A 25,542-nucleotide genomic window follows, 5' to 3' on the forward strand; every position below is an offset into this window, starting at 1 on the left:
TAACAGCTGTCAGCATGACTACAACTAATGACAGTCCTGCTCCAGGGAGTAATTAAAGCAACTGATAGTCTGTCAGGCAACCTAACCCTTTCTTTTTTCTCTAAGGGCAGTTGCTTGCAAAATACTTAAAATTGTAGCTGCGATGTTCCTATTGTCACTAATCCCAAATGTTAAAATACCATAGTGAGTTACTATTAAAATCACCTTCAGAGATACCTCATTCCCCTATTTTTCTACATATAAATTCAGAAATTTCATTAAACAGTCATCAAAACAAATGATTAGAGACCATGTCTTGATTTAATGATTTTAAGATATATTACCAAAAGGGTTCTAAGATATTTTTTATGATGAAATTTCCTTTAATAAGCTAGTAAAGTTTAAAAATACGTCCCTGGTTCTACTAGTCAGCTACTAAAAATTCACACTAATCATGATGAGGAAAGAATGCACATTCCCTTTCTCTATAACTTATAATTCCTAATATTCATATAAGAACAAAGTATATTCCTTCTGTAGTGATTTTTGAAGCTAAGTCATTCTAAACCATTAATTCACAGAGAAATCAAGTGCCAAAATAAAGTTTTATCTCCTAAGTACAAACATACTATTTAACCTAGTTTCTATGAGACCCAATCTAATCCATTTACCACAGAGCATAGGAATATAGAATGGCAAAGCTGCTTTAGAAAACAGTGTGGCGGTCCGCAAGAAATTCAACATAGCTAGAGAGGACCCACTTGTTCCATCCCTAGGTATCTGCCCAAGAGAAATGAAAACATATATCTACACAAAAACTTTTCACACAAATGTTCATAGCAGCACTATCATAATAGCCAAATATGGAAACAATCCAAATGTCCATAAGATGATTGAATAAATAAAATATGGTCTATACATACAATAGAATATTATTCAGCTATAAAAAAACTACTTATACATGCCACAATACAGATGAACCTTGAAAAAATTATGCCAAGTGGACGAAGTCAGACACAAAGACCAGACAGTGAGTAATTCCACGTTTATGAAATGCCCAGAATAAGCAGATTCAGAGAGAGAAAGTAGAGTAATGGTTGCCAGGTGATAGGGAGAGGGAGAAATAAGGTGTGACTGCTAATGGGTAGGGGGTTTCTTTGGGGGAGCTGATGAAATGTTTGTAATTAGATAGTAGAGGTGATTGTACAGTCTTGTGAATATACTAAAAACCCTTAATTGTACACTTTTAAAACATGAATTAAAATTAAAATGGTATGAGAATTATGTCTCGATAAAAAAATAAATTCAAAGAAATAGTCTAAGAAAATCTTAATATGCAAACCAAAAAGAGTCTTCCATGATAGAAATACCTAAACATGGCTGTCCCTGGAGAAGGTTTTAAAAAGAAAATTTCTAGGCCTCACCCAGACTCATGGAATTCAAATATCTAGTGACAAGGTCTGGAAATTTGTTTGTTTTTTTAATCTGTATTTTTAGCAAGGGTTTTGGATGAGCTTTATACAACTAATCTGGAGTAAGGCATTTGAAAGGAATTTGTTTTGGCCAATTAATAAAAATTTTGGAACTCTGGAAAAAATCTTACCTTACAAAATAAGCAGAGCTCCAGGAAAAAGGAATTCATTTTCCTTATGGATTAGGAAGGAAGGGAGGCTTGAGTAACACAGCCTTTAAAAGTACTAGAGACAGGGCACAATCAGTCCAGTTGTGAAATGTCAATTTGTGACATATGTGTGATTTATCTGAGTGATAGTCTTTCCAGGTAAGATTTGACTCAAGAGTTTAATGTAAATCCCAGCAATAAAAAGGCTTGTGGAAAAAAAAGTAATAGGATAATTTATACTTGTATCTTCATAAGGCAGATAACTAAGACTATATATTTCTTTTCTTTTTTTTTGAGAGAGAGAGAGAGAGAGAGCGTGCGCCCGTGTGTGTGCAGGCGCCTGTGAGCAGGGAGGGGAGAGTGGGAGGGAGAGAGAGAATCCTAAGCAGGTTCCAGGCTCAGCGCAGAAGCCCGATGTGGGGCTTGATCTCATGACTCTGAGATCATGATCAGAGCCAAAATAAGAGTTGGACGCTTAACTGACTGAGCCATCTAGGCACCCCTAAGACTATATATTTCAATCCGAATATTATAAACCAAATAATACAAACTACACAAAAGTAATACATAAAAATCATGATACAAATATCAAAATGAAAACTATAACTTGAAAAGTAATCTTTTAAAGTTAAACTTTGGTTTTATTTTAAAATGTTGTATTTATAAAAACAATAAAGATAAATGTTTATACCTTTCAAAAATGCATCATCAAATTTCTGAGCTGATACTTTTTGGGGATACTTGATTCCAGCTCCCCAAGAGACAAAAGGAGTTAAAGTCTCTGAAGGATGACCAGCCCCATGGAAACCTACAAATAAGACACCAAGAGTAATAAGACAGTGTATTAAGAACTAACTTATACCTATATATTTTTTAAATACTTAATTTTTTAAAAAAGATTTTATTTATTTATTTGACAGAAAGAGACAGCAAGAGAGGGAACACAAGCAGGGGGAGTGGGAGAGGGAGAAGCAGGCTTCCCACTGAGCGGGGAGCCCAATGCGGTGCTCGATCCCAGGACCCTGGGATTATGATCTGAGCTGAAAGCAGACGCTTAACGACTGAGCCATCCAGGCGCCCCTCTAATTTCTCATTTTAAAGGAGAATATATTCCTCTTATAGCTAGAAGATCCTCTGCATAAGATCAGGTTTTTTTCTAACATTAACACATTAAGCAATTTTGTGCTAGACACTACGTATACTAAGACATCTAATCCTCTTCAACATTACAAAATATCTGCAAGCTCCATTTACCAGTACTTTAATCATAAGGTACATGTCACTTAAAGACAGACTAACCCCAGTCTGTCATCCCATGGTCAGAGGTAAAGATAAATGCTGTTTTCCCATCATTTCCATAAAAATGTTCAAGCATGGACACAATCTCTTTTATTCCATCATCAACTACTTTAACGTTGTCCTTATATTCCCTGTTTAAAAAGAAACAGAAGAACAAATTAAATTATAATAATTTGGAAAACTCAAATTTCTTCAACATGAACTAATTACATCTAAAGTTGGTAACTCCTAAAATACTTTTTTTAAAATTTTTTATTTAAATTCAATTAGCCAACATATAGAGTACATCACTCCTAAAATAATTTTTTTTTAAGACTTTATTCATTTATTTGTCAGAGAGGGAGAAAGAGAGAGTGCACAAGCAGGGGGAGCAGCAGGCAGAGAGAGAAGCAGACTCCCCACTGAGCAGGGAGCCCAAAATGGGACTCGATCCCAGCGTCCTGGAATCATGATCCTGGGAAGGCAGACGCTTAACCAACTGAGCCACCCAAGCATCCCTCCTAAAATACTTATAGATTTCATCATGAATATTTTAAAATCAGAGCTCTTTAGATTGTTAAAAATAATATTCTCTCCTTGTAAAGAAGCAAAAGAATATGAAATAGTTTTCAGGAATAGTTTAAAAGAAGAATATTCTCCTATACTAGCAAATACATTTTAATGAATGCTTTTTACATCTCAAATGCATTAATTATGACTTCCAAGTTCATGCCTCTCAGTGCAAACTATATTGTTCTTGTCATATTAATAGGTATCACTGTTTCAAGTATAAAATGTTTCCATCCCTTAGTGTTTGTGATATAAAACATATATAACATAACATTCTAAACAAATTATATTTAAGCGTTCCATTCAGTTGAACAGTTTGGTTTGCTATGAAGTCTTTCACTTGAACCAGTCCATCATGTTCAAGAAAGGGAACATGAGGTATTCGTTACTGGCGGCTAATCAATAGGCTTTATCGTTACAGTTAGACTTATCTAAACCAAATTCTAAATAAAGAAGTATAACATGGATTCTTCCTCTTATGGTTCGCAAAACTGAGAAAAATATTTGCTGTTTTATATAAGGAGTGCTACTGAAATATAGTATACAAAACTTTATACATTTGCTAGATACAATATTGATTAAATGGAACACACAAGGAATAGCTAATTACATCTTTTTGTGATATAAATATTAACACCATATAAATGCTTTTGCCCCCAAGATTTCCTTAAATATTTCTAAAATATATAGTTTTTCCCTTCCTTGATAAATGAATACGGAATATAAGTAATATGATAATTACAAAAAAATTATAATACTTTCAAAAGTTCAAACAGAATAGCTAAGTCTCTCAAAAACACAAAATTAAACACAGCATTAAAATTACCTCGATGTTGGTCGGTGAGCATGTCCATTTGTATCTATTCCTAATAAATGTAAGAAAAAAACTATTTTTTCTTCATTTACTTTAGAAAACAAAGATTGGTTGTTTCTGGCAGCATGAAAGAATTCCTATATGTAACAAATCAGTTAAAGAAATTTAGTTCATTTTTTTTATTTAAAAAATAATTCTGATGAAAACATTTAATAACATTTATATATAACTATAAAATTATCTTATTTTGTTTAAATTTGTCCTCAGGACCTACTAGTACAAAGTTTGTATTGTTGGTTCAGACATCAACATTCAAATAATGAGTGAGCTATTTTCTGGGTTATAAAAGTAGGCCAAGAAAAGGTTATAGAAAGGGGATCTTGATTTCATGAAGATCTCATAATCACTGAATAAAATATAGCAGGTTGAAGAAATATTTTGACAAGAATCAAATAAAACAGTACTAGAGGCAACATTTTAGGAACATTTTATCATTTTTAAATGTTTTTGGAGCTGGACTACTTCTCACTGTCCTGTCTCGGTTACCACCCTAGTTCCAACGAGTTCAACCATAACTGCTCACTCGGAACATTGTGAATAGCTTCCAAACAATCTCCTTTGCCCAAGACTAGAAATCTGTTCTTCACATTGTATGACAGAAAAATGCCCTAACTTAATAAAATAAGGGCCAAAATTATTATAATAATTTCATAATGATAAGCTGGATTCATAATGCCCTAAGACAAAGGATTAAACTTCTACTTACATACACATGAACATGTAAACAAGTACCTGTGGGGAATGCTTTCAAATTATTTTAGATAAATCAACAGGCTAGGCCAAGATACATAATTATTGTTCACATAAATGTCTCTAACTATACAGTACATGGTAACTTTAACAAGAGCTATTTAATTATCCAATAAAAGTCTGAAGTACTTTTTGAAATAATTCTTCATTATTACAAATACTAAAAAATACAAATGGTGCCATTAGAGAAGCCTGCTATTCAAGAATAGAAATAAATAAAAAACATAATATGTAACCTGCTACCATCCTCCTTAAAAGCATAAAATCATCCCCTAACTTTCATATACATTCTACTTAGCCCCTAAGTAGTTTTAAATCTAGATAGAAGTGGCGAGTTCTTCAAAAGAAAGGAGTTAAATTCTAATGATATAATCGAAAGGTGACAAAAACCAAAAAAACCTAGCAACTTAAGTTAGAATTTGTTCCATGACTGGTAAAAAAAAAAATTCCACTGTGTAAAAAGTGCTATTCATTCACATATGGGCATAAGATCTGGGAAGCCATGAAATACTAATCTTGTAGAGCTCAACCTGTTAGATTCCTATTGGTTTTTAAAAGTTAGTCTTTTGGACATAAGAGGTGGAACATACCCCTAGCTACTTTCCCTTCCATATTTAGTACACTGGTGACCATCAGCCCCCACTTTTTCTCATCTCCTTGCAAAGGCACTCATTCATTTCTACACTCAACAAATGTTTGTTATGCATCAAGGGAGACTACTCGATGACTACCCCAACATGCACTCTCCTTTTCTCTCTGAGTAAAAACTTGTGGTTTCAAGAAACATGGCAAGGCTCAACCTTAAAACCTACATATTTCCCATCCTCTCATACAACTAGACGTACCTTAGTGGTTGTGGCCAATGAGGTATAAATCAAATATTTCAGTCTAAAGACTATGAAGACCTCAGGCTCTCTGAAATAAATATAACTTAGCAAGAAAGAAGTTCCTTTTTGATTCCTTGCACTGTTGGTCCTAAAACACTGAAATAATGGCATCTCTTGGATCATGAAAAAACTTTGGAAGATAAAAACTCATGCTCTGAGGACAGAGGAGAAATTCAAAGAGACTGGGTCTTAATGACACCATGGAACCAGTATGGCAGTCATGTACTGCATCAACCCTGGGCTGCCTACTTTTAAGCCATATTTTTTCCCCTATTACACAGAACTAAACCTAATCTAAGCTAACACTTGTATCTATGTACCAGACAATTCCTTGACAGGAATTAAGTTAACAATGAGAAAAAGTCATTATCTCTACCAACAAGATGTATGGGGGGATATGCCAATGTATCAACAATTATGGTACAGCATAATAAAATAGTTAAGATAGAGGTATCAAGGGAATATAGAAGAGGGTTGTCTAAGTCTAACGGGAAACGAAGTGAAGCAAAGGGAAGTCACGGAAGGCTTAATAAAGGAGATGGTGCACAAACAGAGTTTTATTTATTGTTTTATTTATTTATTTATTTATTTTTAAAGATTTTATTTATTTATTTGAGAGAGTGTGTGTGAGCAAGAGAGAGAGCACAAGCCGGGGCAGAGGGAGAAGCAGACTCCCCGCAGAGGGGCTCGATCCCAAGACCCAGGGATCATGTCCTGAACCAAAGGCAGTCACTTAACTGAGTCATGCAGGCGCCCCTGCACAAACAGAGTTTTAAAAAGCAAATAGATTCAACACGAATGAAGCTTAAGGACATTATGCTAAGTGAAATAAGCCACTCACAAAGGACAAATACAGTATGGTTCCATTTATATGAGCTGTCTAGGTACAAAACATAGATATATAGGTACAAATACAAAGAAACAGAAAGTAGAATAGTAGTTGCCAGAGGCTGGGAGAGGAGGGGAAATGGGGAGTTGTTTAATGAGCACAGAGTTTCAGTTTTGCAAGATAAAAAAGTTCTGGAGATTGGAGGTACAACGATGTGAATATACTTAACACTATTGAACCTGTACATTTAAAAATGGCTAAAATGGCAAATTTTATGTTACAGGGACTTTACCACATTAAAAAAAAAAAGTGAGTAGACATTTACATGGATTTGTTTTGCTTGGATTAAGCATGAGTCTCTGGCCAGGGCACAAGTCCAGGTAAAGACCCCTGACTCCTTCTCTAGCCTTACCTCAGATCTTCCTCTCAGTGAGTATTCCTGCCACCTTAACTTCCCCTTCTTTCAGTTCCTCAAATCTATTATGCTGCCGCTTCCTTCAGTGCCCAAGATTTACATATTACTGTTGACCTGAAATACTCTCTTTCATGTGCAATCCAGATCCATCCAACTTTGTCTCCTATACTTCTAAGATCATCTCAAAACTCTCAGAAAAGCCTTCCCCTGTCTAGATCACAATTTTCTAAAAGTATATTTAGTCCCTGTATTTTTCCTTCACACCATTTCACTGCTGATGATTTCATATTACTGTTATTACTATACATATATACCATATTTTATGAAGTCAGGGGCAAATCATTTTTTCTGATCACTAGCAGCGTTGAAATAAAGAAAGGAAAAAAAGACATAAAATCAGGCCAGCCACAAGCTATATCTGCCCATACACAAGGAATCAAATCCACGATTCTGGAGCATTTTTAGGTATGTCTATGAAATTAGAAACCAAGTGCCTTTCAGCAGATGCTAACATAAGTAGATTTTATTAAGAAGTGATAATAAGCAAAGTAAACTTTGCCAATTATTTCCTTAAAGAGATTTTATTTAACTTCAAGTTTTCCCTGTTGACAAAAGTATACGTTAAATGAAAAAAGAAAATTTCAAGAAGGTCCTAATAAAAGAAATAGGGTTTATCAAAGAATGTATTGAACATTTAATTCCTGCTAAGTAAATACAAAGAAAAATGCAGACACATACTGAGGAATACATTTACAAACTAACTAACAAAAATGACTATATCATGGAAAAGTCCACAACGTCAGTTCAAAAGACACTACAGGTAAAAAGAAGAAACATTAAAGGTCAATCAATGAATGTTTCTTACAACTGACGAATTATAAGTTGTAATACGTAAATGAGAAACAATGGACAGGAAGAAAGGAAGCCATTATCCACAAGTGAGATTTTCACACAATTTTTCAAAATGTAAATTCCATTGGACTCCTGGTGAAAACTGTGATAATTATCACTATCAAACAGTCCAAACAACTTCATTTCTTAGAGAAACTCATGGATATTTTGTTATGACTAATTTGCTAATTTATCTTTCTCTAAAGTGCAATTTTTAAAAAATCCTGTTATTTTAAATGCATTACATTTGAATAGCATTTTCAAAAGCATTTTTCATATATCTTACATGATCTCACCACTATAAGAGACTATTGTATGGTGAAAGAATGATCAAGGTTTACCTAGGATTATCCAGCAAATAGGAATGAAATGCAAGCTCCCTGAATTCCAATCTATGGAGCCCATTTAACTGTCGGAAACATGGAATTTAAAAAAGTTATCTTTTTCAAATTATTTTTTAAAACTTCCATTAATTGTTTATTGTAGAATGTGTAGTTTCTTAGAATCTAGCCTTTTTAAAATAGTATGTTACAATACAGAACTTTCACGTTTATGCAAGTAGGAAAAAATTAAAATGTATTTACTAACAAATCAGTTTCTAGTACCTGAGGTACAAATACATGTGCTGAAGATGATCAACTCAATAGCACTCACCTTCACATTATCAAAAACCCAAGTATCCAGTTTTGTTACATCATAGGCACCAAAATCCTCACTCTCAGCATCATAGCTGTATGTATAAATATGGTCTCCACCAACACCTGACAAGGAAATTTGGGGAAAAAAACTTCTAAAAAAAATTTTTAAACTGTCATAAAATATGAAATAGCCATTTAAAAGTTTTTGTGAGCAACCAGAATTTTTCACAAAGCATTTTGTATTATAATGGGGAAGAGAAAGACAGGAGGAATAATGAACTTTTATTTCATGTGCCATGGACCATGACTTCTACTTTAACATGCTGTTGCTTTTTGTTCTCACAGTAACATTCTTAATTTTAAAGTTACACTACATGTAAGTTAATTAATTTAGCCAAAGTCACAAGGCTAATACACAACAGCACAAAAATAAACATCAAACTGTGTCTCCCTGTACAGATTAAACTATTCAAAAAATTTGTCTTAGAACGTTACAACCTGAAATAGATGAAGTCATTTGGTACTTCCTAAAGCAAGAAGAAAATTTAAAAATTTCACTTATCTTATTCATAAAATGTGTATTTTTCTCAATATAAGAGAATAAATATTGCCTATTGTTAAATTATTTGAAGGGATCAACAAGTATATTAATCTTACATATTTACAAAATTTTATTAAGAATCTAATCAACTGAGTGAATTGCTGAGATAGCCTCTTACAGGTCGAGGAAGAGATACAACAAAGTAATAGCAATCTCTTATAATAGCAATGCAGTTCCAATGACACTACCACTGCTCAGCCATTCTACTTCCCGCATCCTAAGTACAAATCTGAGTGAGTTTGTTGGTTACAATAAATGGAACATTCCTATTGGATTGTTTTTGATTTGGGTGTTGGTCCTGTCCCGTCAGCTACAGCCAGAAGTAGGAAGGTAAGCTTGGTGAGTCACAGCAACTTAATCCACCCTCACCACCACCAGTCCCCACAAAAGCTGAACTGCTTTCCTTTTTAAAAAAAAAAAATTTTTTTTTAAGATTTATTTATTTGACAGAGAGCGACACAGCGAGAGAAGGAACACAAGCAGGGGGAGTGGGAGAGGGAGAAGCAGGCTTCCCGCGGAGCAGGGAGCCCGATGCGGGGCTAGATCCCAGGACACTGGGACCATGACCTGAGCTGAAGGCAGACGCTTAATGACTGAGCCACCCAGGCGCCCCTAAACTGCTTTCCAAAGAAAGGATTATATATATAAATGGCAAATAGTTTGAGGTTTTTTTTACCTTGACCTACATAATTATGTTCTATGAATATCATATGTAAAATTCTGAATGTATATTTTGCTTTCAGGACATACAATAATATTCAATAATGCCAATTATTAAAATTACACCTATGGCTAAGTATAATGTTACAAAACCTTTTCGTTAAGTGAAATGACCATTCTGCTCTCACTAAAAAGCATTTAATGACACAAAATTCAAACGGAATCCAATAATTTCAGAAAAATAATACTAATGAATTTTCTAATCAATGCACAGAAACAAACAGAACAAATCCAAACAGCATGATCTTGAATATATGAAAATAGAAATTATAAGTTATAGCGTTTAAATCTTTATGTGAGTATCTACAAACTTAATAAATTATCAAAGTAAAATGAACCAGACATCAACATCATCATCATAATGAAAAGTTACATGGTAAGCCTATTGCCAAATATTTCACAAGAATTACCTAATTTACCTAAAAACAAACCTATGAGATAGAAATTATTATTATTATCATCACATTTTACAAAAGGCATACTGAAGTTCAGAGAAGTTATCTAACTTGCCCAAGATTATAAAGCGGTTAAATGTTAGAGCCATATACCACTTCATTGAATCCAAGATACTAACAACTATACCATGTGCCAATATTTCAAGTACAACTAAAAGAAATAATCAAATGGACATGTCTATCCATTGTAATATATGTTCCTATGTTAGAGATGTTAAATATGTAAAAACAAGTATCTCAAAAATCAATAAAATATAGTAAGTAATATATAAAAATTACCATATTGATTTATTACATATATCATCTGAGGAAAATATAATCAATGACTCTTACCTTTGGCAAACATAGTCAAGATATCTGGGCTTCCCCAGCTCCATGTGTACTTGCTTTCATTAATAAGAGAATCAAATCCCACAGGATTTTCCTTCCATCCTTCAGGTCATTGAAAAAAGAAGCAAACAGTAACAACAGTAACATACACATGGTGAAGTTTTAGTATAGCCCCTAAAGAAGTATTCCTCAAATAGTAACAATGAGAATTAATTACAGAACAAATGAAAACTAGTAACAGATTTTGTGTTACATGTATTACACTATATTTTAAAAAAGCTTACAATAGATAATTTACTTCTTACTAAAACAGAATCACTTTTGAACTTTTGAAAGTTAACATTTAGGAAAACCATGGATACATCCAGATTGTTTCAGTACCACAGAATGATAAAAGACCAAAGCTTAATTCTTGAATCAACACCAGTGTGTGTTTATGAGTAAGGCATGCTAAAATACTGGCCCAAAGTATGTCAAAACACACTTCACTTTGTGTCATGATTCAGTGTTAAAGAAGCAATATATATGCAATAAATTTTTCATATGATAAAGTCATCCATATAGATAATACCTTTGGCAACTGCACTGACATCTTCATAAAACCCAGCTATCAGGGCTACGTGACCGGGCCGAGATTCAGTTGGCACACGTGTATGAGATATCCCCCAGCTGCCCTCATGCATTATGATATTCCTAAAAGATATTATAGATCAATAGTTAACACAGACTTTGATTAAATCCTGTTAGAGCTTTAGAAAAATAAGATTATTACAGAAGGAATCAAAACCAAAAAGTGAGTCAAAATTTAACAAGGAGAGGAATCTTTCTGATCCCAGCTGAATGCAGTCCTAGCCCTCTGACTAGCTGGATTCAGCAGCATAAATGAGCTTAGGCGAGACAAAGAACCATCTGGCCACTACACAGAACTATGAGACAAAATACACAATTGTTGTATGAAGCCACAAAGTATTCAGATGGTTTGTTAACTGAGAAATAACTGACACACACAATATTGTTCTATAAATGTCAAATTTCACTAGGTGTGATGTGGTATTGCAGTCATGTAGGAGAAAGTCCTTGTTTTTAGCTGATACATGCTGAAGTGTTTAGCAGTGAAGTGTCATGAGATCTTTCCTTCAAATTATTCAGAAAAAAAAATTAAAAATTTAAGCATGTGTGTGTGAGTGTGCGTGTGTAGTGAGAGAGAGAATGCAAATATGAAAACAATTAAAAATTGTTAAAACTAGGATAAACTACAGATTTCATCATGTACTCCTTTCAGTTTCTCTGTGTTGAAAAAGTCTCAAAATAAAAAATTAAAGGTAGGGGAAATGGCTAGACTCCTAATTAGGAGTTAAATTATATTCCTAAATTTGAGATTAAAAGAGGCAAAAGGTTCCTTCTGCTAAAATGTATCAATATTCTTTAAGTTGTATCACAACGAAAGCAAAGGACTAGCAATGCCATTGCAGGTGAAAGAGCAGCAGAGCAACAAGCTATGAAACCCTGACTGCATTGGTAACAGTTTGCAAGATGAATGCTTGCTGCCCAAAACAATAAGTACTGGTTTAGATACTCTTTATTACTGCCTTACCTCATACTAAAACCAATTTTGGTAAAATGCATGCATAGTAAGTAAAAGTTTGAAAAGCATTGAACCACTTGTTATGGGAGAAATACTTTTTAACTTCTTCAGTTATTTAATGAAAACCAAACTTCAACACAAAGGAGGCATAAAGAAATTTGGATATATGTTTAAAAACATTTTGATCAGTTCAGACCATATATATTTTTTAAATTATTTTATTTATTTATTTGACAGAGAGAGAGAGCAGAAGCAAGGGGAGCAGCAGAGGAAGAGGGAGAAGCAGACTCCCTGCTGAGCAGGGAGCCGGATGTGGGGCTTGATCCCAGGACCCCAGGATCATGACCTGAGCTGAAGGCAGACGCTTACTTAACCGACTGAGCCACCCAGGTGCCCCGTTCAGACCATATTTTTTTAAAATCCAAAGTGAAGAACAAATAAAACCTTTCACAAACAGGTTTAAAAGAAACCAGAAGATTCCTGAAATCGTAAATACCTGATGGCATACAGGATAAGGCACATCAACTATGGGAGCTCTTGGCCTGCTACCCACCACCCAAAGGAGAAATAAGTGCTACCAGGAAAGCTCACCTTTTCTCTAACAACCGGTATACTTTTACCATATCAATTTGCAATGAACTGTATTTCTCTCCTTTCTTTGACAACTAAGAAATTCATCCAAATATATCACCCCAATTTTAAATTATTTGTAGAAATTTATGTGACACATTTTTGTGAACTGAATTTAACTCTGGTTTGATCTTATTTTCCCACCCATATTTTCCCACTACCCTGAGTTGCTCACTTAAATTACTTTTATTTTGGGGGGCGCCTGGGTGGCTCAGTCGTTAAGCGTCTGCCTTCGGCTCGGGTCATGATCTCAGGGTCGTGGGATCGAGCCCCGCATCGGGCTCCCCTCTCCGTGGGAAACCTGCTTCTCCCTCTCCCACTCCCCCTGCTTGTGTTCCCTCTCTCGCTGTGTCTCTCTCTGTCAAACAAATAAAATCTTTAAAAAAAAATTACTTTTATATGGTATGCATTTATTTAAGCCACGATAAATTTCTGGAAATTCAACAGAAATCCAAGTTCATTCATTCTTCTAGCAGTCAACAAAGATTTAAATTGCCTACTATGTTCTAAGAACTGGAAATAAAGTAGTATACAAAACAAAGGCCCAACCTACATAGAACCTGCACATGCTAAGTACTATCAGGAAAACTAAAACACAGTAAAGAGATAAAAGTAATGATGGCAGGTAAGAACAGGAGAAGATGGAATATTTTAGATAAATTTCCATTTGAATTTGAGTTTTAATCTCTCTATACCAGCATTAGGAAGGGCTTTTGAGGGACTTGTCACTAATCAGGAAAATAACAATTATTTGTAGGAGCCCCATAAGTTTAAAAAATTAAACATTTCTTTTCAAAGCCACTTCATAAAATCTAAAATCACAATTAACAGTGACATAAACTTAGAAGGGCTTTGTATATCTTATAGGCATATTTTCAGTTGAACTCTGTATGTTCTAGTTAGCACTATAATTAGCAATTCATTAATATTTAAGCTTGTCATTATTTTAAAAATGTAACAAGCTTATTTTATAAGAAAAAGATAATATAGTGAGTTGTAAGCCAGGTTTGGGAAATTAGGACAAGTTAGGCCAAGCAGCTAAGGTCATAACTAACTCCTAGGAGGAAATAAATTTGTTAATCCATAAGACAAAGGCAGATGTATATGTGTCCTATTCTCTTTCTCATCATCACTTCTATGTCCAACACGAGATAAAACAGTGTCAAGATAACACTTTCCAGAGAGGTCTTTGTATCAGTTGACATGCTTACCTAATAAATGGCGCTCTAGGATTTCCATTTTCGTCGAATTCATAAAGTGTATCTGCCCGCAGGCCATCAGCAACAAACAGTACTAATCTTTTTGCTGGAGGAGGCAATGGTGTAAACTGAGGAGTCATTCCATGAACCAAAGGAGATGTAAAATAAATATCAAAGATGGAGCCGAAGAACACAAAATGTACAAGCAATCCCAAAATAAAGAAAAGCAGCATATCCAGTGTAACTAATCTTCAAGAAAAACTGAAAGAGGGAACAAAATTAAATCTGGGTAAACCTTAATGCAATTATACATATTTTCACATATTTTTATGACTGCATGTAGACTGAACATATATTTTAAAATATTACCAATGTACAACTTCACTTTCATTTATGGTAACAACAATAAACATTACTTAATAATGAGGTAATACTGAAATAAAATACATGATAAAATACACTCACACAAAAACAGAAAGTTCAAGTATAATACCCAATTAACACCACTAAACTATTTATAATAAATTTAAATGTATACTAAGCTCATAAAAACTAATATAGGATCAAAAAACAAGTATATAAATGAGTCCTAAAATGAATCAGGGTTCAGTCAAATCAAATCCTATATAAAATAGAAAATATAATTCATGGTTGTCGTGGTTGCCCATATGACCACCACTGATATTCTTGGAATTTAATATTACTTAAAGTTTGAGGTTTTTTTTTTTTTTTGACTTTTGGTTATCAGCCCAGGAGACTTGTAGATTCTCCTGAGAGATTATATGCATTTTTGTCCATTTAAATAAATTATAGGAAGGAAAAAGTAGTTAAATTCCATGTGTTTCAGAAAATGTACACTTGGGGCGCCTGGGTGGCTCAGTCGGTTAAGTGTCTGCCTTTGGCTCAGGTCATGATCTCAGGGTCCTGGGATTGGGCCCCGCATCGGGCTCCCTGCTCCGCAGGGAGTCTGCTTCTCCCTCTCCCTCTGCCTGCCGCTCTGCCTACTTGTGCTCTCTATCTCTCTGTCAAATAAATAAATAAAATCTTTAAAAAAAAAAAGAAAATGTATACTCATTAAAGGAACATTTTTAGTTCCCTGAACCAATAAAAAAAGTGGAGGTTATATTCATTCATTCAATTAAAATGTTCTTGCACATATTCTATACATAATTGTGTGTGGGGTACAATAGAGAACACCAAGACATAGTCATGGATCTGATAAGCTTACACATACTTACAGAAGGAAAACTAAGCAACATGAACATTTAAATAATACTGTAAGACAGTATGCCATTAACTGCCAAGATCAAGTCCATGGGAATGCTTTTCAAGCCAGTCTATACTTTTGTTGGTGAATCTCCCTGCAGATTAAAAACAACAAAGTACTCTTAACTTGTCTTTTTGTAATATAACTAACATTGGTTACATACAGTGACCCTTGGCTGAAAAACACCAAAGATGAAGTAATTTTAATTACAGACACATCTTATTCTTCCTGGCCTGAAGAATTACATCATGGAAGGAAAGGGTGTCAAAAAAACAAAAAAACAAAAACCCTTATCAAAGTCAAGCACATCATAAAAAGAATATAAAATAAAGTAAATGGCCAAATTATGGGCCACTTTTTTCCTGAGAGATTTAAGAGTCAAATAAGTATCAAAGATATTCCACAAAGTATAAAAGTCCCTTAGTGAGTAGATACTATTTTGCAACCTAAGGCAAAACTCTCAGAATAAATATTCTGCTTTTTCTAATATATATGAGCTTCAACTACACAGCAAGCACCATCTTAATAATGGTATTCTGAATATAAAAATAAAACAATCACAGGGTGCCAGGGTGGCAAAGTCAGTTGACTGTCTGACTCTTAGTTTCAGCTCAGGTTGTGATCTAGAATTGAGCCCCACATTGGGCTCCATGCTCAGCACGGAGTCTGCTTGAGATGCTCTCTCCCTCTCCCTCTGCCCCTACCCCTGCACTCTCTCTCTCTAAAATAAATGAATAAATCTTTAAAAAATTTTAAAAATTAATCACTGTGGTAAGTTTGGAAAATATAGAAAAATTACTTATGATTTTACCACCTAAAGAAAAATCTGTTACATTTCTTAGTTTTTATCCAATCTATATTTTTATAAAGGCTCACAATTTCATGTATTGATTTTTTCTTTATTATACATTAATATTTCTTTGTTATTTGAAAAAAACTTCTTACACGTCATTTACCATCACCACACTCTATTCAATGGGCACATCTTAATTTTCCTGATCACCTCCATACTACTAAACATTGAGTTGTTTTTCATTTTTTGATTATTAAAAATGTTAACATGATTAATTTAAATTTTAATGTAATTTTTATGCTTTTAGACATCTCACCTTATGTGTTTAAAATACTGCCTATAAATGCGATACTGAGTCAAAGGCTATAAGCACCTTTAAGGCTTTTGATACACTGTATACGGAAATAATTATTTATTTTAAAGATTTTATTTATTTGCTAGAGAAAGAGAAAGTGGGCGCACAAGCAAGGGGAGTGGCAGGCAGAGGGAGAAGCAGACTCCCTGCAGAGTAAGGAGCCCGATGTGGGACTCGATCCCAGGACCCTGGGATCATGACTTGAGCCGAAGGCAGACACTTAACTGAGCGACCCAGGCATTCCCGGAAATAATTTTTTAGCTAAATACTGATTATCCTAATGATAAATTCATTTAACACTTGCAATGTAGATTTCTCTTGTTTATCTCACAAGCCCTCCTAAAGAAAAAGCTAGCACTTCAAATAGACGCAGTATAACTAAATTTGATGAATTAACAAGACATTGAGAAGCATACTCTAAATGACAATATTTCAAATAGAGAAATTATTATTAATATCAGTGTTTCAAGAAAGGAAGCTGTGGTCAACTTTGTCAGATACAGTTAAGATTGGAGTAAGAGCAGGGCCACAGGTGACGGTTGCTGGAAGTTCTTGTTAACCTTACCTTCCTGAGAAATTTCAACAGAGTAGTTAAGGCTGAGCCCTATCTAAAGTGCTTGTTTGAAAAGCCAACAGGAGGCGAGGAAGGGAAAGACAGTGGAAAGAGCACAGGTCTTCGGGAGAGTGTTAACTCTGAAAAAAAGAAGAAAAATGCAAACTGACGTAGGGCCGATAGAGGGTTCTCTTTAGCTAGGAAATAGATTTAGGTGTCGAGGGATGACTTTGAATGTAGAAAGAGATCAATGCTGCAGCAGAAAGCTGGAATAACGGCAGGAGTTAAAAATCCTGATAGGGACGCCTGGGTGACTCAGTCAGTTAAGCATCGCCTCCAGCTCAGGTCATGATCCCAGGGTCCTGCATCAGGCTCTTTGCTCGGCGGGGAGCCTGCTTCTCCCTCTGCCCCTCCCCCTGCTTGTGTCAAATAAATAAATCACAAATAAATAAAATCTTTAAAAAAAAAAAAAAGAAGTTTGAAGAAGGATACTTCTTAAAAAAAAAAAAAATCCTTCTGATAGCCAGAGGAGATGGTGCAAGTGGAGGAGTTGGCCTACTCCTGGTTTCCCTGGGACCTTCCTACTTTGGGCTGAAGCTCTTGCTTCCCAGGGAAGTTCTCAGGTCCACACAAACTGTCTCTGGGCTCTCTAGTTTGCTAGTCCTATGGCAGCCTGCTTCTCAACTTTCTTGCATCTTCTCAAAAGTCACCTCCTCAGGATTTCTCTGACCACCCAGAAGTAGACCCCCCTCATTTTCCTTGATTTAAATACTCTTACATTCTGTATTTATTTTTAAAAATACAGTATCTAGCTGCCCATTTTCACTGCTAACAAGGAACCCTGTGATAATTCTTTCAGATCCAAAAAACTACTAATGTGTTTTTAATTTTTTTAAACATATGCATATTAAATTAAAGTTACTCCCAGCTGCTTTTCTTTTTGAATATAAGGGCTCTCTGTCATAATAAATCCCACTTATTTAAACAAGTGTTAATTATTTTAAGGTCAAGAGTCTTACTAAATTTTTTGTGAAGCATTCTAAAGATTGGCACCTATTTTTAAATTTTTCAGTCAGAATGGACCCATTTTAAGTTTTTCAAGTTTTGACAAATATATACTCACGTTAACTACCCTAGAATATTTTCTCTCGAAGAAGATCCCCCATGTCCCTCTGAAGGTAATCCCTGCCCCACAGTCCTGCCCATAAGCCACTGCTGATCTGTCTTCTGTGATTCTAGATTAATGTTGACTGTTCTAGAACATCACTGAGATGGAACCATGCAGTACACAGTTTGTTGTATCTATTTTCATTCACCATAATGTTTTTTAGATTCATGCATGTGATTTTAGTTGTTTGTTCCTTTTTAATATTAAGAAGTATTCCATTATACGGATATACTACAAATTGTTTCTCTCTTAAACTCTTAAAGGATATGTGAATTATTTCCAGTTTTTGGCTGTTATAAATAAAGCTTCTTAGAGTAGTAAATGCACAAGACTTTATGTATTTGTGCTTTCATTTCTCTTGAATATGCAGAATTAGAACTGCTGGGTTAAATGGCAAGCAGATGTTTAAATTTATAAAAGGAATTGTCAAACTTTTTCCAAGCTGTTTTACCTACCTGTTATACATACCGTTTTACACAATGTCATTTCAGAAAGTGTTTTAAAACTTTATTTTATTGACAATCTATAATTTTGCTATAAATGCCATTTAAGAATTTATCCTAACTTTTAGAGTAAGTGTAATGTGCTTTATATTCTTTCATATATTGTGTATAATGTTTCTCCACAGTGAGAGTATTCAATGATAGCACTAGCTACTATTCACTGAGTGCCTACTCTGCATCAGATCCTGCATCAGGGCTGGGGTACTTACATTATTTCCTCAAATCCTCAGAATCTGCTTTGCCAATGAAGCATTAGAACCCCAATATTCATAGCAGGGAATTGAGTCTCACGGGGCCTAAGTGATGCTCCAAAGATCACATAGCTAGTAAGGGGAAGAGCTGAGATTTGAACGCTGGGTCACATCACTGGAGACCATAAGCTTTTTCTAACACTTATTCAGATGACCAGTGTGTCCAGACCTGATCTCAGTATCTTTCTTTGAGGGGTAGGATGGCATAATGGTAAAGAGGACATAGCAAAGCATTCCACTGCAGGGATTCAAAACCTGCCTTCTCTACTTACTAGCCGTGTGACTTAAGGCAAGTTATTTAATTTCTTTGTGCCTCAGTTTCATCAGTTAAATGGGGATAACAATAGTACCTACTTGCTGGAGTATTATTAGAATTGAGTTAATATGGGGGCGCCTGGGTGGCTCAGTTGGTTAAGCATCTGCCTTTGGCTTAGGTCATGATCTCAGGGCCCTGGGATTTAAGATTTAAGTTAAAGCCCTGCATCAGGCTCCCTGCTCAGTGGAAGGTCTGCTTCTCCCTCTCCCTCTGCTTCTGCCCCATATTGTGCTCACTCTCTCTCTCTCTCTCAAATAAAGTCTTAAAAAAAAAAAAGAATTGAGTTAATATGTGTAAAATATGCAAAAGAGTGCCTACCACAGTCAGTACTCATTGAGTATTAGCTAATATTATCGTTCCTGATGTTCAAGAAGTTGGATTGAGCATGAGAAAAACTTGTTTGCCACCCTTGTTGACTTTAAAATCTAATCTAATAGATGTAAATCAAGTCTCAAACTTTGTTTTATACCAAAGCATCAACCTTAGCGTCATTGCTCTACTGCTATTTTCCTTATCTATATGGGTATATATATATATTTTTAATTCTGGTAAGAACACTTAACATGGGAGACCTACCCTTTACATTTTCAAGTGTACAATACAGTATTGCTAACTATAGGCACAATGTTGTACAGCAGATGTCTAGAACTTACTCATCTTGGGTAACTGAGATTTTATAGCTATTGAACAACAAATCCCATTTCTCCTTCCCCCCAGACCCTGGCAACCATCATTTTACTCTCTGCTTCCATGAGCCTGACTCTGAGAAATCTCATGTAAGAAGAATCATGCAATATTTGTCTTTCTCTGACTAGCTCATTTCAGCTAGTATAATGTCCTCCAGGCCAGAAATGTCTGATAGCCCCAGTTGCTCCACATATTTGCCAACAATATTTGGCATTGTAGCCTGTTTAATTTTGCCTTTTCTATATGTGGGAGTGTACTTGTAACCTACTGTTGTTTTAATTTACATTTCCCTGATAACCAATGATGTTGAACAACTTCTCATGTGTTTAATGGATATTTTTTTTTAATACTCTTTTTTCCCCCTTTTCATTTTTAAGTGTTTTTCAACGAGCAGTACTTTTCAATTTTGGCTAAGTTCAATTAATTTTTCTTTTGGTTCCCTATTTTGTGTCCTACATAAGGAATTTTTGTAAATGATAGCACTTTCTTTAATACAGATTTTTAATACTTGTTACTTGAAAATAATTTCAAGCTGAGAAAAAAGTTGCAAGCATACTGGTACAAAAACCCATATACCCTTTAGCCGCGTGTATCTATGCTAACATTTCTGTTGGCTTTGTCATTTTTTCTTTTTCCTCCCCTGTCCCTGCTTTGTCTGTCTTACCCCTCATGAGTGTACACACACACGTGTGTGTGCATGTGTGTAAAATCACATAATATTGTTTCAGAACCATTTGAAGATCAGTTATATACACTATGGCCCTTAACCCCTAAATACTTCAGTGTTTATTTCCTGAGAACAATGATACTCTCTTATATACCCACAGCCAATTGTCAACTTCAGTAAATTCAAAGTCAGTATTTTATCTCATCTACCATTCTGTACTCCACAATTTTTTGAAGTGCCCTGATAATGTTCTTTATAGCATTTTTATAGCTCTAGTGAGGCATAACTGGTCTATAACAGACTGTACAGATTTAAAATGTACAATAAACACAGTCAAGATAACGAACACACCCATAACCCTCAAAACTTCCCTCATGCTTGTGTAATTCACCCCTACATATTTTATATTTTTTGATATTATTATAAACGATATTTTGTATTTCAATTTCCCCTTGTTAGTTCTTAAATCACTGATTTTTATACATTCACCTTGTATTCTGCAACACTGACAAACTGTTATATAGTAGCTTTATTATGTAGATACCTTTTGATTTTCTACAGAGATAATTATATCACCTATGAATGAAGGACTTCTTCCTTGTCATCATAAATGTCTTTTATTTTTGTCTCATGCTTACTGTACTGTCTAGGACCTCTAGTATGATGCTGAACAGAAGTGGTAACAACAGAAATCCTTGCCTTCCAATCCTAGGGTGAAAGTTGTCAGTTTTCTAGTTTGGGGAAATTTCCTTTATTAAGTTAAAGAAGTTCGCTTTCACTCCTATATGCGTCGTTTAAAATCATGAATGGATGCTGGATGTTGTCAAATGCTTTTCGTTGGATCTATTGAGATGATCATGATCATCTATTCTATTTTTTTTTCTATTTCAGTCTCTTAATGTAGTGAATTACACTGATTGAACTACAAATGTTAAACCAAGCTTGCATTCCCAGAATAAACCCTACGTGGTCATTAAGTGTTATCCTTTCTATGGACTGTTAGATTTCATTTGCTAAAATATTATTTACATTTTAAAGCAATGCTTATGAAAAGATGTCAGACTAATTTTCTTTTCTTGTAATGTCCTTCTCTGGTCTTGGTATCAGACAATGAGTTGGGAAGTGTTGCTACCTCTTTTATTTTTTTGGAAAAGTTTGTGTAGAATTTTATTATTTCTTCCTTTATTGTGTAACAGAATTCACTGGTGAAACTACTGGCTTTGTGGGAAGGTTTTTATTTTTATTTATTTTCTTTTAAAGATTTTATCCATTTGACAGAGAGAGAGGGAGAAGCAGGCTCCCCGCTGAGCAAGGAGCCCAATGTGGGACTCGATCCCAGGATCCTGGGATCATGACCCGGGCTGAAGGCAGCCGCTTAACCAACTGAGCCACCCAGGCATCCCAATTTGTGGGAAGGTTTTTAACTAGAGGTTCAATTTCTTCATATATATCTAGGGATATTCAGATTATTTACTAACTGTTGAGTGAGCTTTGGTAGTTATACCTTTTAAGAAATTTGTCAATTTCAGGGCACCTGGATGGCTCAGTCAGTTAAGCGACTGCCTTCAGCTCAGGTCATGATCCTGGAGTCCCGGGATCGAGTCCCACATCAGGCTCCCTGCTCAGCAGGGAGTCTGCTTCTCCCTCTGACCCTTCCCCCTCTCATGTGCTCTCTCGCTCTCTCAAATAAATAAATAAATCTTTAAAAAAAAAAGAAATTTGTTGATTTCATCCAAATTGTTAAATTTATTGGTTTAAAATTATTCATAATATTATATTCAATTATTAGCCTTTTTTTCTACCTCCCATTCCAGGACACAGTCTGTCAAGTATCATATTTAGTTGTTCAAAGTAAGTCGCTTTTCAAGTACTTAATTCATTTCAGTTAGATCTTAAACTCTAGTCAGAGCTAAAGTACATATGGTATATTTGAATGTACAGAAGCTCACACTGGTTTCTTTATTCTTTTTAAAAGATTTTATTTATTCATTTGACAGAGAGAGAGAAAGAGTACAAGCGGGGGGAGGGGCAGAAGAAAAGGGAAAAGCAGGCTCCCCGCTGAATAGGGAACTAGATGCGGGGCTCGATCCCAGGACCCTGGGATCATGACCTGAGCCGAAGGCAGACAGACGCTTAACCAACTGAGCCACCCAGGCGCCCCAAGCTCACATTGATTTAAAGATCTTCTCTTTATCATGGAAACATTAATACTTCCTATCATGGTTATAAATAAGCAAACATCTATGTCATTTCCCACTTTAATTTGCACTTACGAATAACTCCCTGGACTTAACGTTCTTTCTTTTTTTCCCATTGCTATTACACAGCTTTTCTGAATAAAGTATCAAAGTCTATGTGTTAAAAGAACATATAAATTTCCCACTACCCAAAAGCTTACTGAAGTAGTCAAACAAAAATTTTATTTGAGAACTTTGACCTTTCTAGAGCCGTAAGAGCCAAAGTAAAAAAATCGCACTCTTGTTATGTAAGAACAGCAGGATCCCAGTCAAGTCACTCCCTGTCTTACTTTCCTTATCCATAAAAAAAAAAGATACCATCAGCCTTATTCCATGGCAGGAGTCTAGTGGGAAGTAACTTAAGACATGGCACCATACAAATGTAAAGCACTAAGAATACTCTAGATTATAAAGCACTTGATTTTTATTTTTATTTTTTAAATCAAACTCTAAACAGTTGAGTTTACATTATTTTAAAAGAAAGCAATAAGAAAGAAAAGGTATACTGTATTTTCCTGTTCCAGTCAAATCAATTTCATAACTTCTTGATTACAGACTTGTAATATTCATTACCACCAAATATTAATGATACAAACCCTATATATTTATTCAATATTTCTCAGTGCCCAGTTGGGTTCTCTTTTTCTCTTTTTCTTTCTTTCTTTCTTTCTTTCTTTCTTTCTTTCTTTCTTTCTTTCTTTCTTTCTTTCTTTCTTTCTTTCTTTCGAGAGTGGAGGGGAGGGGCAGAGAGGGAAAGAGAGACTCTTAAGCAGGCTCCACACCCAGCGTAGAGCCCTACATGGGGCTGGACCCCACAACCCTGAGATCATGACCCCAACCAAAATCAAGAGTTGGTTGCTCAACTGACTGAGCCACCCAGGCACCTCTGGGTTCTATTTTCAAAAGGGCTTGTGTTTCTTACTTCTCCACATTCACAACCACCATATACATTCATCAAGTCCTCACCTGGACCACTTCAACAACCTACAAATGGGTTTCCCTACTAAACTACACGATACAAATTCTTTCCTTCCTCAAAGTAATGATCTTATATATTGCACTCTACAAATCATACTAAATTTCACTGGTCATTATATTTTATTCTAATGGGTCTTTAGGAATTTTATACATAGGCCTTAACCCTAAAACTCATGTACTTTCTAACCCATTTTCAAGTGATCCTTAGTTTTAAATACTTTATATCAACATAAGAAAGATAAGGTGAAATGAGAGTATCTAAAAGAATTCCAGGATGGAAAATCAAATGAGAATATAGTTGATGTTTTTTCTCAGAAATCATGTTAGAGATAATTACTTCATCAGGTAATAACTTAAGGATCTCCACCAGAATGCAATAAGATATTAATGACCCTGGAATCTCACACCTCTTCCACAGAAGAATTTCAATTAATAAATGTAGAAGGAATGAGAAAAATATATAAAATTACAACTAGACAAACATGACAGTAACACTTATTACCACCAAGATGCATTGATAAATGCTAAACTCAGTGGGTGAAAGTTTGAGGCAAACAGGATATTTGCCGTCTCAAAGAAATCTCTCCCAAATATATATTAATTACAAAGGGAAAAACACTAACTTACAATGGAGATACCCCTCAGACACCACCTTACCAATTGGTCAAAGTTAACATAACCAGTAATAAGACACATTAACATCATGTAACCCTAATATGGTGCACTAAGACAGACACGACATGGTGTATTTTTGGCAAAAGAATATGTGGTATTCTTGCCAAAAATGCTAACCTTGATCTATTCATGGGAGTATATCAGACAGACTCAAATCTAGAACAGTCTGGAAAATAATGGAGCAGTACTCTTCAAAAGTATCATGGTCATGAAATACAAGGAAAAACTGAGGAATGGTCATAGAATGGAGGCTGAAGAGACATAACCAAATACAGTAAGGAAACCTGGGCTGGATCCTGGGTCAGAAAATAGACAATGGTGGAAAAACTGGTGAATTTCAACTAAGAACTGTAGATTAGTTAATAGTTTTTTACAAATGTTAATGTCCTGGTTTTGATAACTATACTGTGGTTTTATAAGATGTTTACATTAGGTGCAGTGTGAAGGGTGTACGGTAACTCTCTGTACTATTTTTGAAACTTTCCTATGGATCTAAAAATAGAGTAGGAAAAAAATTAATTTGAAGCCTGAGTCTGTACTCAAAAGATAACACTGACTAGCGTCATAGTTACAAGCACCACAAATTTTGTGGATAGCTCTGATTTCATATAACCTGTGTTCTTGTAAATAAAGGTTATTTACTAAGCTCAAAGACTTTAAGTGTTTACATCAGCATAAACCATACTAAAGAGCTTATTATTCAAAGATGGTGTTTCGCAGTTCTCTTAGGCTCTGTTCACCTGCCATGTGAAGAGTAAATATTGCCAGTTAAAACTGTAAGGAAGTAGCTGAGACCTGCACACAACAGAATATTACCAGGTAAACTATTAAGCCAGGTTA

General features: G+C 34.9%; 1 protein-coding gene across 9 annotated transcripts in view; it reads right to left on the bottom strand.

The window, feature by feature from the left end:
• Positions 1–25,542, bottom strand: part of PIGN (phosphatidylinositol glycan anchor biosynthesis class N) — a 108,258-nt gene that overhangs the window by 75,794 nt on the left and 6,922 nt on the right. For 5 of the 9 annotated variants that reach the window (XM_027577304.1, XM_027577300.1, XM_027577306.1 and 2 more), the window contains 7 exons: positions 14,265–14,513; positions 11,410–11,531; positions 10,842–10,940; positions 8,749–8,855; positions 4,275–4,399; positions 2,900–3,030; positions 2,292–2,408 (listed from right to left, as the gene is read on the bottom strand). In XM_027577304.1, the coding sequence (XP_027433105.1) occupies positions 2,292–2,408; positions 2,900–3,030; positions 4,275–4,399; positions 8,749–8,855; positions 10,842–10,940; positions 11,410–11,531; positions 14,265–14,485 (922 nt within the window). In that variant the 5' untranslated portion in view covers positions 14,486–14,513. Of the gene's footprint in view, positions 1–2,291; positions 2,409–2,899; positions 3,031–4,274; positions 4,400–8,748; positions 8,856–10,841; positions 10,941–11,409; positions 11,532–14,264; positions 14,514–15,490; positions 15,614–18,343; positions 18,411–25,542 lie in introns of those variants that run through there. The other 4 variants (XM_027577301.1, XM_027577298.1, XM_027577303.1 and 1 more) reach the window with 3 other exon arrangements.

Source organism: Zalophus californianus, chromosome 14 (assembly GCF_009762305.2).
Source record: "Zalophus californianus isolate mZalCal1 chromosome 14, mZalCal1.pri.v2, whole genome shotgun sequence".
In the NCBI taxonomy this organism is placed as follows: Eukaryota; Metazoa; Chordata; class Mammalia; order Carnivora; family Otariidae; genus Zalophus; species Zalophus californianus.